The sequence below is a fragment of the Eublepharis macularius genome, chromosome 5 (assembly GCF_028583425.1).
Source record: "Eublepharis macularius isolate TG4126 chromosome 5, MPM_Emac_v1.0, whole genome shotgun sequence".
Taxonomy (NCBI): Eukaryota; Metazoa; Chordata; class Lepidosauria; order Squamata; family Eublepharidae; genus Eublepharis; species Eublepharis macularius.
Genome location: NC_072794.1, coordinates 48,360,044 through 48,372,185, shown reverse-complemented (window position 1 = coordinate 48,372,185; position 12,142 = coordinate 48,360,044). Strand labels below are relative to the sequence as shown.

The 12,142-nt window shown below is 48.8% G+C and overlaps 1 protein-coding gene across 1 annotated transcript in view; it reads right to left on the bottom strand.

Moving 5' to 3' along the window:
* Positions 1–2,519, bottom strand: part of OLFM3 (olfactomedin 3) — a 217,909-nt gene extending 215,390 nt beyond the window's left edge. The window contains exon 1 of the mRNA XM_054982033.1: positions 2,411–2,519. Coding sequence (XP_054838008.1) covers positions 2,411–2,479 — 69 coding nt within the window. The 5' untranslated portion in view covers positions 2,480–2,519. The remainder of the gene's footprint in view (positions 1–2,410) is intronic.
* Between the last annotated feature and the right edge of the window lie 9,623 nt (positions 2,520–12,142).

Below are 12,142 nucleotides of genomic sequence, written 5' to 3'. Positions count from 1 at the left end.
AAATTAAGCTTGTGACCTAAGGACTAATTTTTATGAGTAGGGGGGAAATCCACTCCACTGTTGCTTCCTGATGTTTGCAACCTTTCCAAGTGCTTCTTTTAAAGAAGTATTGGTTGAAAAGTAAAAAAGGATTGGTTTCCTGTAACCAGAAAGAATCTGATGCAGTTAATACAGAGGGAGATGAACAAGGTTCAAGTGCAGTAGCACCATAAAGACCAACAAAAGAGTTTCCAGGAATATCTGACAAGGGGAGATTGACTCTCAAAAGCTTATGTCCTGGAAATTCTTTGTTGGTCTTTAAGGTGCTACTGGACTCAAACTTTGCTCATCTGCTGCAGACCCATGGCTACCCACCTGAATACAGATGTAATTTCAGTCCAGGCACAGAGGTGTATTGGCAGCTTTTGTCCACAGAGTAGTTATTAATGGACTATCAATAATAACTGAATTTAAAGCTACCTTGGAGATCAGTTGATCATAGGGAGGAGTAGACCTCTTTAAAACAAAGTAACATGTTTTCTGGACTCAAATGCATTCATGGAACATGAGAAAACTTGAGCAGAATTAAGAACAGGTTGGTCTGAGAGCAGGCAGAAAGGCTTTCCGGAGACAGGGCTTGATCAAGATGGTCTTGAGCTCCAGAAACTCTCCTTTTCTAAAATCAACAGGAGTCTTGTCAACTATAGTACCCTTTGGTATGATCAGTAGCTTTTATCTATTCAAGAGAGTTTATACAAATTAGTACACATCAGAAAAACGATGGAACTTTCATGTAATCAGCACTCCCACAGGCACAAGGGTTTTTTTTTAACAGTAAAGATTTTCATTGGACTTACAACTTGCTTTTGTCCCCCCACCCCACAATAAACTATACTTTAAAGTTGTAATGCAATTTCACCAGTTTGAAGACAGTTTCTATATTTATTCTGAACACACCGACCTGTGTTTGACATGAGCAGTTGTGACATCTATTGAGATAAAAAAAAGCTGGTTTACAAGCCCTAAAAATCATCCACGCTCAATGTTTGGCATTTCAAATGCGTCCCTAAAGTGACATTCACTGGCATACAGTGCAGAGATCACACAGTCCAGAGAACCTATAGCGGCTTTCTAAAATGAATTTTATTTCATCACTATATATGTATGTGTCCTAGCAATTTCACACAGACGCACACAGACAGAGACACACAGACACACACACAGTCTTTCAGCAAGCGTCTTCAAGTTTATGCCAAGCAGCACACACATGTCACACGGCCTTCTGGAGTTCACTCAGCCCTCTACTAACGACATTAGACAGGTCTAATTTTCAGGGGGTGAGGGAACAGTTTTCAAATCCTCATCTTAAGCCAGGCGGCATTGTGTAAAGCATTTTGATTTTTTTAAGTGGCTGTCATTCAACGTCGCAGCAAATCTGATTTGATCTTACTGGAAAAAATAGTGGTGCTCTTCTGTAAGGGGGAGTGGGAAGCAACCGCACATGACCAAGAGGGAAGCCCAGCTCTCCTCCCCAACCCATTGCATATGCCTTTATTTCCCTTTGGCAGGATGCAGCTCCCAGGATCAACAGTGCAATCCGAAACAGAGTTACACCCTTCTAAGACTTTAGAGGGTTTAGAAAGGTGTGTTTAGGATTGCACCGAAGCATCCCCTGATCCTTTTTTTTATATATATATAAAACCTCCTCCGGCTCTCCTAGAGTCGCTTCCTGCTAGGGCATTTTCCAGAGTTCAACAGACAATGCATTTTCAGCGGGAGGGAACGAAGCGCACCCTGGCGTTTCAACCTTTAAGTTCTATGTAGTGACCCCCCCCCCCCCCCGAAAAAAAAACTTGTTTGGGAATATAGGGAGAGGGGGAAAGAACATCATTCCCAAAGCACGGCAAGTAACCCCGAAACAGCGTCCACTTTGTTCGCCGGCTGCCTCTTTTCTTCTTCTTTTTCAAAACAAGGCTCATCATTCCAACTGTTTGGGAAGACAAACTGCAGTCTGCCCGCGTCGTTAAGCATTATTGACCCCTTTCCCACAGCACAAGGTGAAGGAAACACACAAGCACACAGCGACGGCGTTTTGAAACAGTAAACCCCCCGAGCTCCGGGCGCGTTGGCAGACGCGTGACAACATTTCCTCCTCTTCCGACACCACCACAAACCCTTCCGCATCGCGTGGCAAAAAGAAGCCCGGGCACTCTTTTCCTTCCCCGCCAAAAAAGCGACGCCCCCCCCCCCCACTGGGATCCGCATTGCCCGCTCCGGCAGAGCCCCGGGGGTGCTGCGAACGCCAAGTTGGGAGCGGCGGCGCGGCTTCGGGAAACTCCTCGCCAGCCCAGGGGGACGCGAGCGCGGCAGGAAGGCGTTTTCCCTGGACGCGCGTGTGCGCCAGGGGGACCGTTTCTCCTCCGCCTCCTACCTTGGAAGGCTCCAGCCCGGCCAGGAGAGCCAGCAGCAGGAGGTTGAGGATGCCGGCGGGCGGCTGCATGCTGCTCCCGGGGCTGCTGGCTGCTGCTCTCCTCCTCCTGGCGGAGAGCCGCCTTCATCCAGTCACTGCAGGGACCGCGCTCGTCAGTCCCACTTTCTGCCCGCCCGCTCGCCCGCCACAGCCGGAATGCTGGGAGCAGCGGCAGCGGCAGCAGCAGCAGCAGCAGCAGCCGCCCGGGGGACGCTCATTCATTCCGCAGGCATCCTTCGCAGAGCCGAGCGGGAGGGAGGGAGCGAGGAGGCGAGGCGGAGCTGGGCAGGGGCAGCGCCAGTGCAGAGCAGGGCAAGCTGACGGGGGGCACCCGCGCCGCCGTCAGCCCACCCTCCGGAAAAGTTTGCCCGGACCCGAGAGGAGGGGGGGCAGCCGAGACCCGGCCTGCGGATGTGACATCACCCCGGCCCTCGGGGGCTTCTTGGAGCGGGGTGGGGGACAGGGACATCGCTGCTCGGGGGTCAGGAGGAGGGAGGGGGGCCGGCCCATAGGGATCGACGGAGAAAAGAGAGGAATCAGGGCAGGGGCATGGGGGCTGGCAGGGCGGGACGGGGGTGTCAGGTATCCCTGACCTGTTGGACCAGCTCCATCCCTGCCTGCCTAAAGTTGATCAGGAACCTCTGGACTGTGGCTCTGGCATCTCTGCAGCAGCATCTTAGGACTGGGCAAAAGGATGCAGACAGATGCTACCTTCCCAGTCACAAATCTGCAGCTGCTTGTACCACTCCAGACCGGTGGAAAAAAGAGAGTGCTGTGCAAAGCCTGGGGGTGATGGGGGTGTCCCTGCTTCATAGGGCTGATGATCTCATAGGCAGATTTGGGGGAGGGGGAGTGAGAGAAAGAATTAACAGGAACAACAGGATGTTGCACAAACTGTTGGCTTTTTGCCTAACATATTGATTGTGATTTGTTTCTACATTGATCCAGCTCTTCCTTAGAAAGCTTGGAGCAGCTCGTTGGGGCTCCTAGTGAACTCCCGTCCAGGTCCACACCATAGCTTCAACAGCATTAAAGCACCAGGTGGGTCCAGACCATTCACTCCAGATCCCATTTTGTTCTGACATCTCCTTTGAACAGTCCAGAAACGCATCACTGTATCCTTAATAACACACATTTACCTGTCAGGGCAAGGGAACCCTCCTTCCTCCACTGTATAATGAGCAACCAATCATGCAGATCCCCAAAGGAGTCTTCCACATGGATAATTCGCCCAGATTTCAATGATTTGGGGAAGTGGGTTTTTTTCCTGCTTCCCCTCAGCATTGTTAGTGGATTCATGCACCTTGAGGCGGGGGGGGGGGGAGGTTCCTACGGCTTTTCCCCAATCTTTCTCAAACCTCCTTTTGGGAAAGGTTGCAGTAAAGCTGGGATGGCTGGAGAGTGTGTGTGGATTTTCTGGCTCACATGGCAGTCATTTCCCCTGACCCTCTCCCTTCAGCAGCTATTTCTTCCCTCTTTCCTGGGTTTATTATTAATATTCTTTAAATCAGCAGTAGAATATCGCTATATCGATATACCATTGTAACAACAAGAGTAGCACATTCTCTGAATTCCCAACTGTCATTTTTAATAAAGTAACTGGCCCCTTCCTTTCTGGAAATATAAGGAAAAATAAATATCTTTGCAAGGGAAGGGGCTAGAGACAGACTTTTTTTTAACGAAAGCTGGAAATTCAGAGAACCTGCTGCTGTACCTATCCTTACAATGGTATATTAATATAGCAATATTTGAGTGCTGATTTTTTTAAAAATGGCAAAAACCCTGTTGGCCCAGGGGAGGAGAGCAGTTCTGGGGGATTGGGGCAAGGAAACTCTGGGAAACCTGCCATATGGAGACCCATTGCTGCTGTACTTGATCAGCAGCAGTAGCAATATGAAAACAGCAAAACCTTGTCCCTCTATGGATGATGTGGCTACTCAGCAATTAAAGTAGCTATTCAAATCAGAGAATACCCCCTGTTCCTGTCTAAGCCTACTAGATGTAGCTTGGCTCAGCCTGTTGCCTCCTCCCTCCCCACCAGCAGAGGCAAGGGGTAAGCCAGTGCCCACTGTCAATGCCACTGGTGAGCTGAGAGACGTCTGAACAGCTGGCTTACACCACTGCAGGGGCCATTCAGCTTGGCTTGCTCTTGGGCTATTTTAAACTGTTCTGTCCTTCTTTGACATGACCATTTACGCGGCTGCTTCTTCCCATGTCCTGAATAGGGGTGTGCGATTCGGTAATCTGATTACTGAAAATTACCGAAACATACCTGTTTCGGCATTACCGAAACATTTTCTCATTACCGAAACGTTTCAGTAATGCCGAAACAGAGATTACTGAAATGTTTTGGTATGTTTTGGTAATCGTTTCAGCAATCAGAGATTCACCATTTTGCTAGCCATTTGCATTTGCAAGCGGCTAGCAAAATCCTGCAGGAAGCTACAGCTTCCTGGAGGCTCTTTGAAGAGGGGAAGGGGGAGAAGGAGTGAGTGACTCACTACCTCCTCTTCACCCCTCACCCCTCTTGCTAGGAAAGGAGGGAATCCTTGCTTTGCAAGGTGCTTGCTTGCTAGCCTTGCACATTGCAATGCAATGCAAAGCAAGCAGCAAAAGATTCCCGCCAAAATTCCCAGGTAGGGGAGGGGGGAGCAGGAAGGAGTGATAGAGTAGGAGTGTGTGAGGGGGGAAGGCAAGGGAGAGGGGACTTAGGAGTGACCAATCCCACTGCTGCATCCTTCTTCCAGCCAATAGATTCAAATCTTTGTCAGAAGCTGCAGCAGGGGATTTAAATTTGAGGCAGGACTCGGTTAGCCTTTGTTGCTGCTGAGAGAAGAGAGAGAGACTGCTTCTTTGCTGCCTGCCTTTGTGGACTTCTGGACTGCACCTGGTGGACATCTGCCTGTGGAGTGGACTTCTGCCTGTGGAGGATCTACTGGGCTGGACATTCATCGGGAGAGGACTGGTAGGATATCTTTTTTTCTTTTTGGGGGGGAGAGATGGGAAGAAGGGAAGGCACAGAGTAGAGTTTGTTTAAATTGATGCTGGGCCAATTTGCTGGCCTCTGCTAAAAAATGTTTCACTGTGACACTGGCTTTGCCTTGCAGGGTGGGCCTTTAGTTTTCTCATGGGCGGCTTGGATTATTTTTTTAGGTTGTGAAACAAGATTATTTTTACTGGAGGGTGGGTGGGTTTCACCACTGCTTGCTGGAATGTTCCCTGCCTTTAAACTCTCTGGCCTGGCTCTGCACAGTGGCTGTGGGCCTATGGGCCTCCTCTGCAGGGTGGGCCTTGGCTTTCTTATGGCTTGGCTTACTTTTTCAGGTTGAGAAACAGGATGATTTGCTTGCTTGCATGTTTCCTGCCTTTTAACTCTCTGGCCTGGCTCTGCACAGTGGCTGTGGCCCTGTGGGCCCGCTCTGCAGGGTGGGCCTTGGTTTTCTTATGGCTTGGCTTACTTTTTCAGGTTGAGAGACAGGATTATTTTTACAGGGGTGGGTGGGTTTCACCACTGCTTGCTGGAATGTTCCCTGCCTTTAAACTCTCTGGCCTGGCTCTGCACAGTGGCTGTGGGCCTGTGGGCCTCCTCTGCAGGGTGGGCCTTGGTTTTCTTATGGCTTGGCTTACTTTTTCAGGTTGAGAAACATGATGATTTGCTTGCTTGCATGTTTCCTGCCTTTTAACTCTCTGGTCTGGCTCTGCACCATGGCTGTGGCCTGTGGGCCTGGCTAGGCCGGAACCAGGCCTGGCTCTGCACTGCAGGGTAGGCCTTGCCTTTCTCATGGCTTGGATCACTGTTCCCTGTTTCATCTTTCTGGGCCAGCACAGTGGAACCGCACTGGGAGCATGTTTACTGGGGGGGGCAGGGGTGTTGCACAACAGCTTGCATGTTTCCTACCTTTAAACTCTCTGGCCTGGCTCTCCACTGTGGATGTGGGCCTGGCCAGGCCCAAAACGGACCTGGGCCTTGACTTTTGGGGGTTGTTCAGTTTATGAATCTCTGTTAACATCCCACCTTTCTGTTCCCAGCCTTGAGGAGGAGAGGAAGTTTCTGCACGCCTGTCTGCCTGAACATCGTTGGACTGCAGGACTGGTGAGTCTGTGGGTTTACATTTGGGTGGGCATAGGGGTAGGTTTTTGCTAGCCTGGGAGGGGGGAGGTACATTTTCAGAACACCGCATCCACACCCCACACAGACACCCCACAGAAAAATTTTTCCTGTTAAATAGTGTCTTAGGAAGGTAGGCCAGTTTGTAGACGTTCAGTGGCTAATTGCCCTCAAGTTAATCAATAGGGAACGAAGTGTAGCTTGTTTAAAACAGTAAATAGGGATCAGTAGGACAAGCAGTAGTTAGAGTTAGGTTATATTTGATTTCTATTCATATTGATATAGCTGTTAATAGGCTTCCCGTTAGTGCCCCCATAACTAGGGTTCCACTGCCCATCTCTGGGACCCGTGGTGGAGCCAGGCCGGCCCAGGCATACTAGTTTTGTAAGTGTCTAAGGCTTTCACTTGTTATTGGGGTTTAGGGCCAGCTCAATTCTGGAGGAATTCAGCTGTTTGGCAGGCTCAGGTCCCCTACCATAAATAGGGTTGTTTAAAAAGACATTAGATTGACCGTCTCCAAGACAAGTTATAGAGCCACAAGCAGGACAGATTTAGAAGTAGGTAGATAGGTCTTGAAAACAAAGTTCACTTTTGTTTTCCCTTGATTACAGAATAGTCAGAGTAGCTTCTGCAAGGGGAAAGCATGGCAGAAAGGAAAGTAGAGAGAGGCCCCATGGGAAAGGTCAGAGATAAATCTAGACGGGAGGAGGGGAGGGAGAGGGGGACTGCTGCAGCAGCCCCCCCATCTGAGCGGAGAAGGCCCTCCCCTGTGCTGCTGCCGTTCACCAGCCTGGCTTCTGGTGACGGGAAGAGGGTTCGCAAGGCTCTCTTTCCTGAGGCAACTGCTGGAGGGCCACCCCCAACCCAGGTGTCTCAGACGGGCTGGCACTGGGCAGGGGCCTGGTGCTGAGGCTCCTCCTCCTCCAGTGGTTGTGAGCCAGCTGCTGGAGGAGAGGCAGCATGTGGTGTCTCCTGGGATGAGCATGGGGCACATGACTTTCCCTGCGCTCCCGCTCACCCCAGGAACCCGGAGGATGTTGGAGGAACTGTCCGTGAGACCCCCTGTGGGGCGGTCCACCCCAGTTTCCTCTGAGGCCAGCAGCAGGCCTCTCGCAGCTGTGCAGGAGGAGAGGGTGCAGGAGGAAGAGGAAGAGACTGTGGTGGAAGAGCCCGCATCTCTGCCCCTTCAGCCTCGTCCATCCTCAACTGCCTGGCCGAGAGTGGGACATGGTGTGTCCGGCCAGAGCACCTCACAGGAGGTGTCTCAAGGTGGGCCCGTGAGCGCTTCTCCTGTGAAGCGTGGGCAACCCTTCAGCTCCGAACTCTGGAATCACTTCCAGAGAACGGAGGACCCCCGAGTTGCCCAGTGCCTGCATTGTAGGCAGCGCGTCAGCCGTGGAGAGATGTGAACCATCTCTCCACGTCTGGGATGAGGACCCACATGAAGAGGCACCACCAGGCGGTGCTTCTTCAGGGGGAGAGTTCGAGTGGCACCACACGGCTGCCAGCTAGCCAGAAGGAGGCAGGTTTCTCTGGTGCTCTCCCCACAAGGGTTCCTGTAGGGCAGGGACGCCAAGCCTCTCTGCTGGAGATGCTTGGTAAGCATGGCCCTAGTGTGCCCAGAGAGGGGATCCAGAGGGCGAGCTGGCGCCTCACGCGCCACATCGTCAATATGGTAGCTGTGGATGGAAGACCGTTCTCCATAGTTGAAGTCTTCGGCTTCTCAGGGCTTCTCCACGATTTCTTTCCCTGATACGCCGTCCCTGCTCGCACGACGTTGAGCAGATCAGTGTTGCCCTCGTTTTACAGGGCTGCCAGGGACCATGAGAAGGCACACCTGTCCCGGGTTGCTGGGAGAACTGTGCACTTCACATCCGACATCTGGACCTGCCCGAGTGTGCAGCAAGCACTCGCTGGAACTCCACCTGTGCCATGCTTGAGCGCTTGGTGGAGCAGCAGGCCGCACTCCACGCGTGGCTCTCCGAGAGCCACGTTGCGAGTCAGGTGGATGAGTTCAGCCGGGAGGATTGGCTCACCATCACCCAGACAGTGGAGGTCCTGAAGCCCTTCAAGGACTTCACTGTGGCGGTCTCGTCAGACACGGCAACCCTGGGTCTGGTCATCCCCCTGGTGCACACGCTCCAGAGGAATCTGGCCACCCTTGTAGACCCAGACGCACCTCGTGCTGACCTCGTTCCAGCAGTGCGCACACTAGTGAGAAGGCTGCAGCATGGCATAGTTGCCAGGCTAACTCCTCTCACTCAGAACGAGTCATACATGTTGGCAACCGAGGACTTCCTGTTTGGGATCCATGGAGGTCTAACGCAGCTCCACTTGCGGAGCTGACCGGACTGCCGTTTTAACCGGCCGGCGGGGTGAAAATAGCCCGCGGCCGACTGCTCTCAGGCGGGGAGCAGGCAAAGAACGCTCAAGACCCTAGGGTGAGCTAGATCTCGGACGAGGGGGGGCTCTACACAACGAGTCTCCCCCCGATCCTTGAGGTCCCACCTTGCGACGGGTCGGCTATAATCTCTGCGGCAGTTTTGGGGCCAATTCGGCTGGCATAAGACCTACATACCCAAGCATCGATTGGGGGAAGAAGCTGAGAGGAGAACTTAAAATCGAAACAGCGATTACAACCCGAGAAAAGTGAAGAGAAGGTAAAGATCATTATCTTCTGAGACGGGACAGATTGATAAAAACAGAGAGGAAAAAAAGTAGATTTTTAAACTGCAACAGACTAGTGAAAAGGAGGGGAAGACTCGGCAGGAATCGAATTTAAAAAGAGACTAAGTTTAAAGAAGTTATTAAAGAAATGGGACTATTGTTTTGAATACCTGTGGCTTTGGAGCTGTGAGAAAAAGACACCATCGCGAGATCTGCTGTGGGAAGACGGGAGACAGGAAGTGCGTAATAACAACAGAGTGGCTGGAGAGAAGCGGCCCTTGCTGGAGGGCAGGAAGTAGGGAATCGCCATTTTTGAAAGGGGAAGGGTCGCGGCTTCAGCGGAAGAGGAAGTAGGCCATCTTGGATTACAAAATCATAGAGAAACCATAGAGAAAAGACGCCCGACATTTTGGACTCTTTAAAATTTAATTTCTATAAGAAGACCGGGACATTTAAAATAGAAAAACGTTAAATTTTACGCCACGGAGTTAAGGAAGAGAGCGGATTCGTGGGAGCGAGCTAAAGCAAGCCCCACGATGTCAAAAAAAGAGTGGCAATCGGCAATAGAAAACCTGGATAAAAACCTGGACAAAAAACTTTTAGATATGATTAAAGAACTTAAGGACACGAAATTGGAGCTGATAAAAGAGGTTGAAGAGGTTACACAGACAGTAAAATCGGAGCTGTCAGAAGTGAAAAAAGGTATGGAAACAATACGAAGTGAATTACAAGGAACGCAGCAGAGAGTTAAAACAGTAGAAGACGCGATGGAGAATTTAGCAGACACGCAACAAACAGAGATGAGATTGGTGAAGGGGAGAATGTCAGTTGCAGAAACTAAACATATGGAGAAGCAGCTACGTTTTCGTGGCTTGCCAGAAGTGGAAGGAAAGTCAGCGCAAGAACAGATGACTGAGGTGTTGGCTGAGTACCTGGGGAAGGAGGAGGAGGAAGTTGTGGCTATCCTAGATGTGGCATACCGTGTGAATTCGAGAATAGCAACCCAGAGGAAACTACCAAGAGATGTGATTGTGCAGTTTACAACACGAAATATGAAAGAGAGGATTGTGACAAAACAGTTTCAAGATCCATTGGAGATTGATGGCAAGACGATTATTATAATGAAGGAACTGCCCAGATCAGTGTTACTGGACCGGAAAAAATATAAAGTGCTAATTCAGATTTTGAAGGACATGAAAATCAGGTACAGATGGGAGTTACCGGAAGGAGTGTCCTTTGAGTTTGGAGGGGCCAAAAAACGCATTAGATCTGAGCGAGAGATGGAGCGATTTATTAAGGACAATGAAAAAGACTTACCAACAAGATCATGAGTATGGAGTGTAAAGTATTATCTTGGAATGTAAATGGACTAAACTCACCGAATAAGAGGAAAAATACTTTTCACTGGCTACTAAAACAAAAATGTGACATTGTTTGTTTGCAAGAGACCCATATCAGAAAGCAGGATGTAAAATATTTAAAATCTGGAAAATTGGGCAAAGAATATGTAGCGGCCTCCAACAAGAAAAAAAGAGGAGTGGTGTTGTACATAAAAGAGGAGCTACAGCCAAAATTTGTTATGAGAGATGTGGAAGCTAGATTTGTAGCAGTGGAATGTATTTGGAATTTAAAGAGAGTGTTGGTAGTCGGACTTTATGCACCTAACGGTGCAAAAGAAAGCTTCTTTGAGGATTTAAGGAAGCATTTAGACGATCTTGCATACGACCAGATAATTCTTGCTGGAGACTTCAATGGAGTGACAGACTTGGAACTAGACAAAAAGACTACAACGGCACAAAAGAAAAGAGGACTATTACCAAAGCTTTTTTTTGAGTTGATTCAACAAGAGACTCTTGAAGATGTATGGAGGAGAGAATATCCTAAAAGCAGACAGTTTACTTTTTATTCTGCAAGGCATTCTACATTATCAAGAATTGATATGATCTGGGCCTCAAAAGACTTAGCATTATGGACTAAGGAGGTAGAAATAATGCCTATGGTAGGCTCAGATCACAACCCAATTATGTGGAAATTTGGAAAAAAGAGAAAAAGGAAAGCATGGAGAATAAATGAGGACTTGTTACAGGAAAGAGAGAATATGGAAATACTGAGAAGAGAGACAAAGTTTTTTATACAATACAACGTGAATAAAGAAGTACCAACCAATAAAGTTTGGGATGCTTACAAGGCGGTTGTAAGGGGCATACTAATGGACTTAAATGGTAGAGCAAGAAAGAAGAAAGAGGAGAAAAGACAAGAGATTGAGGAGAAAATAAAAGCCAAAGAAATACAGCTAAAAAAGAGACCAGGGAAAAAGAAGGTATACCAGAATACTTCAAGAACAGCTAACAGCAATGAGCAATAAAGAATTGGAGTGGAATCTCAAAAGACTGAATCAAAAAGCGTTTGAGGGTGCTAATAAACCTGGGAAGTACCTGGCATGGCAATTGAAGAAGAAAAGGGAAAAGAAGATAATAAATAAAATTTGCGAAGATAACAAAACGTATTTGGAGCAGGCTACCATTAGTAGAGCCTTTTATAAATTTTACGCTAAGCTGTATAATAAAAAAGAAGTAAACAAAGAATCAATAGCGTCATATTTGGAGAAAACCAAACTTCCAGAAATCTCGGAAGCTTGGAGAAATAAGTTGAATAGTGAAGTAACTGACGAGGAAATAAGTAAGGCAATACAATCTGCAAATCTAGGAAAGGCGCCAGGGCCAGATGGACTTACGGCTAAATTCTATAAGACAATGGCTAATGAACTGGCACCATTCCTAAAAGAGGTGATGAATGGGGTTTTAAGGGATCAAAGGATTCCAGAAACTTGGAGTGAAGCGAATATATCATTGATCCCAAAAGAGGGCCAAGACCTGACTAATGTGAAAAATTATAGACCTATATCGCTACTCAACAAT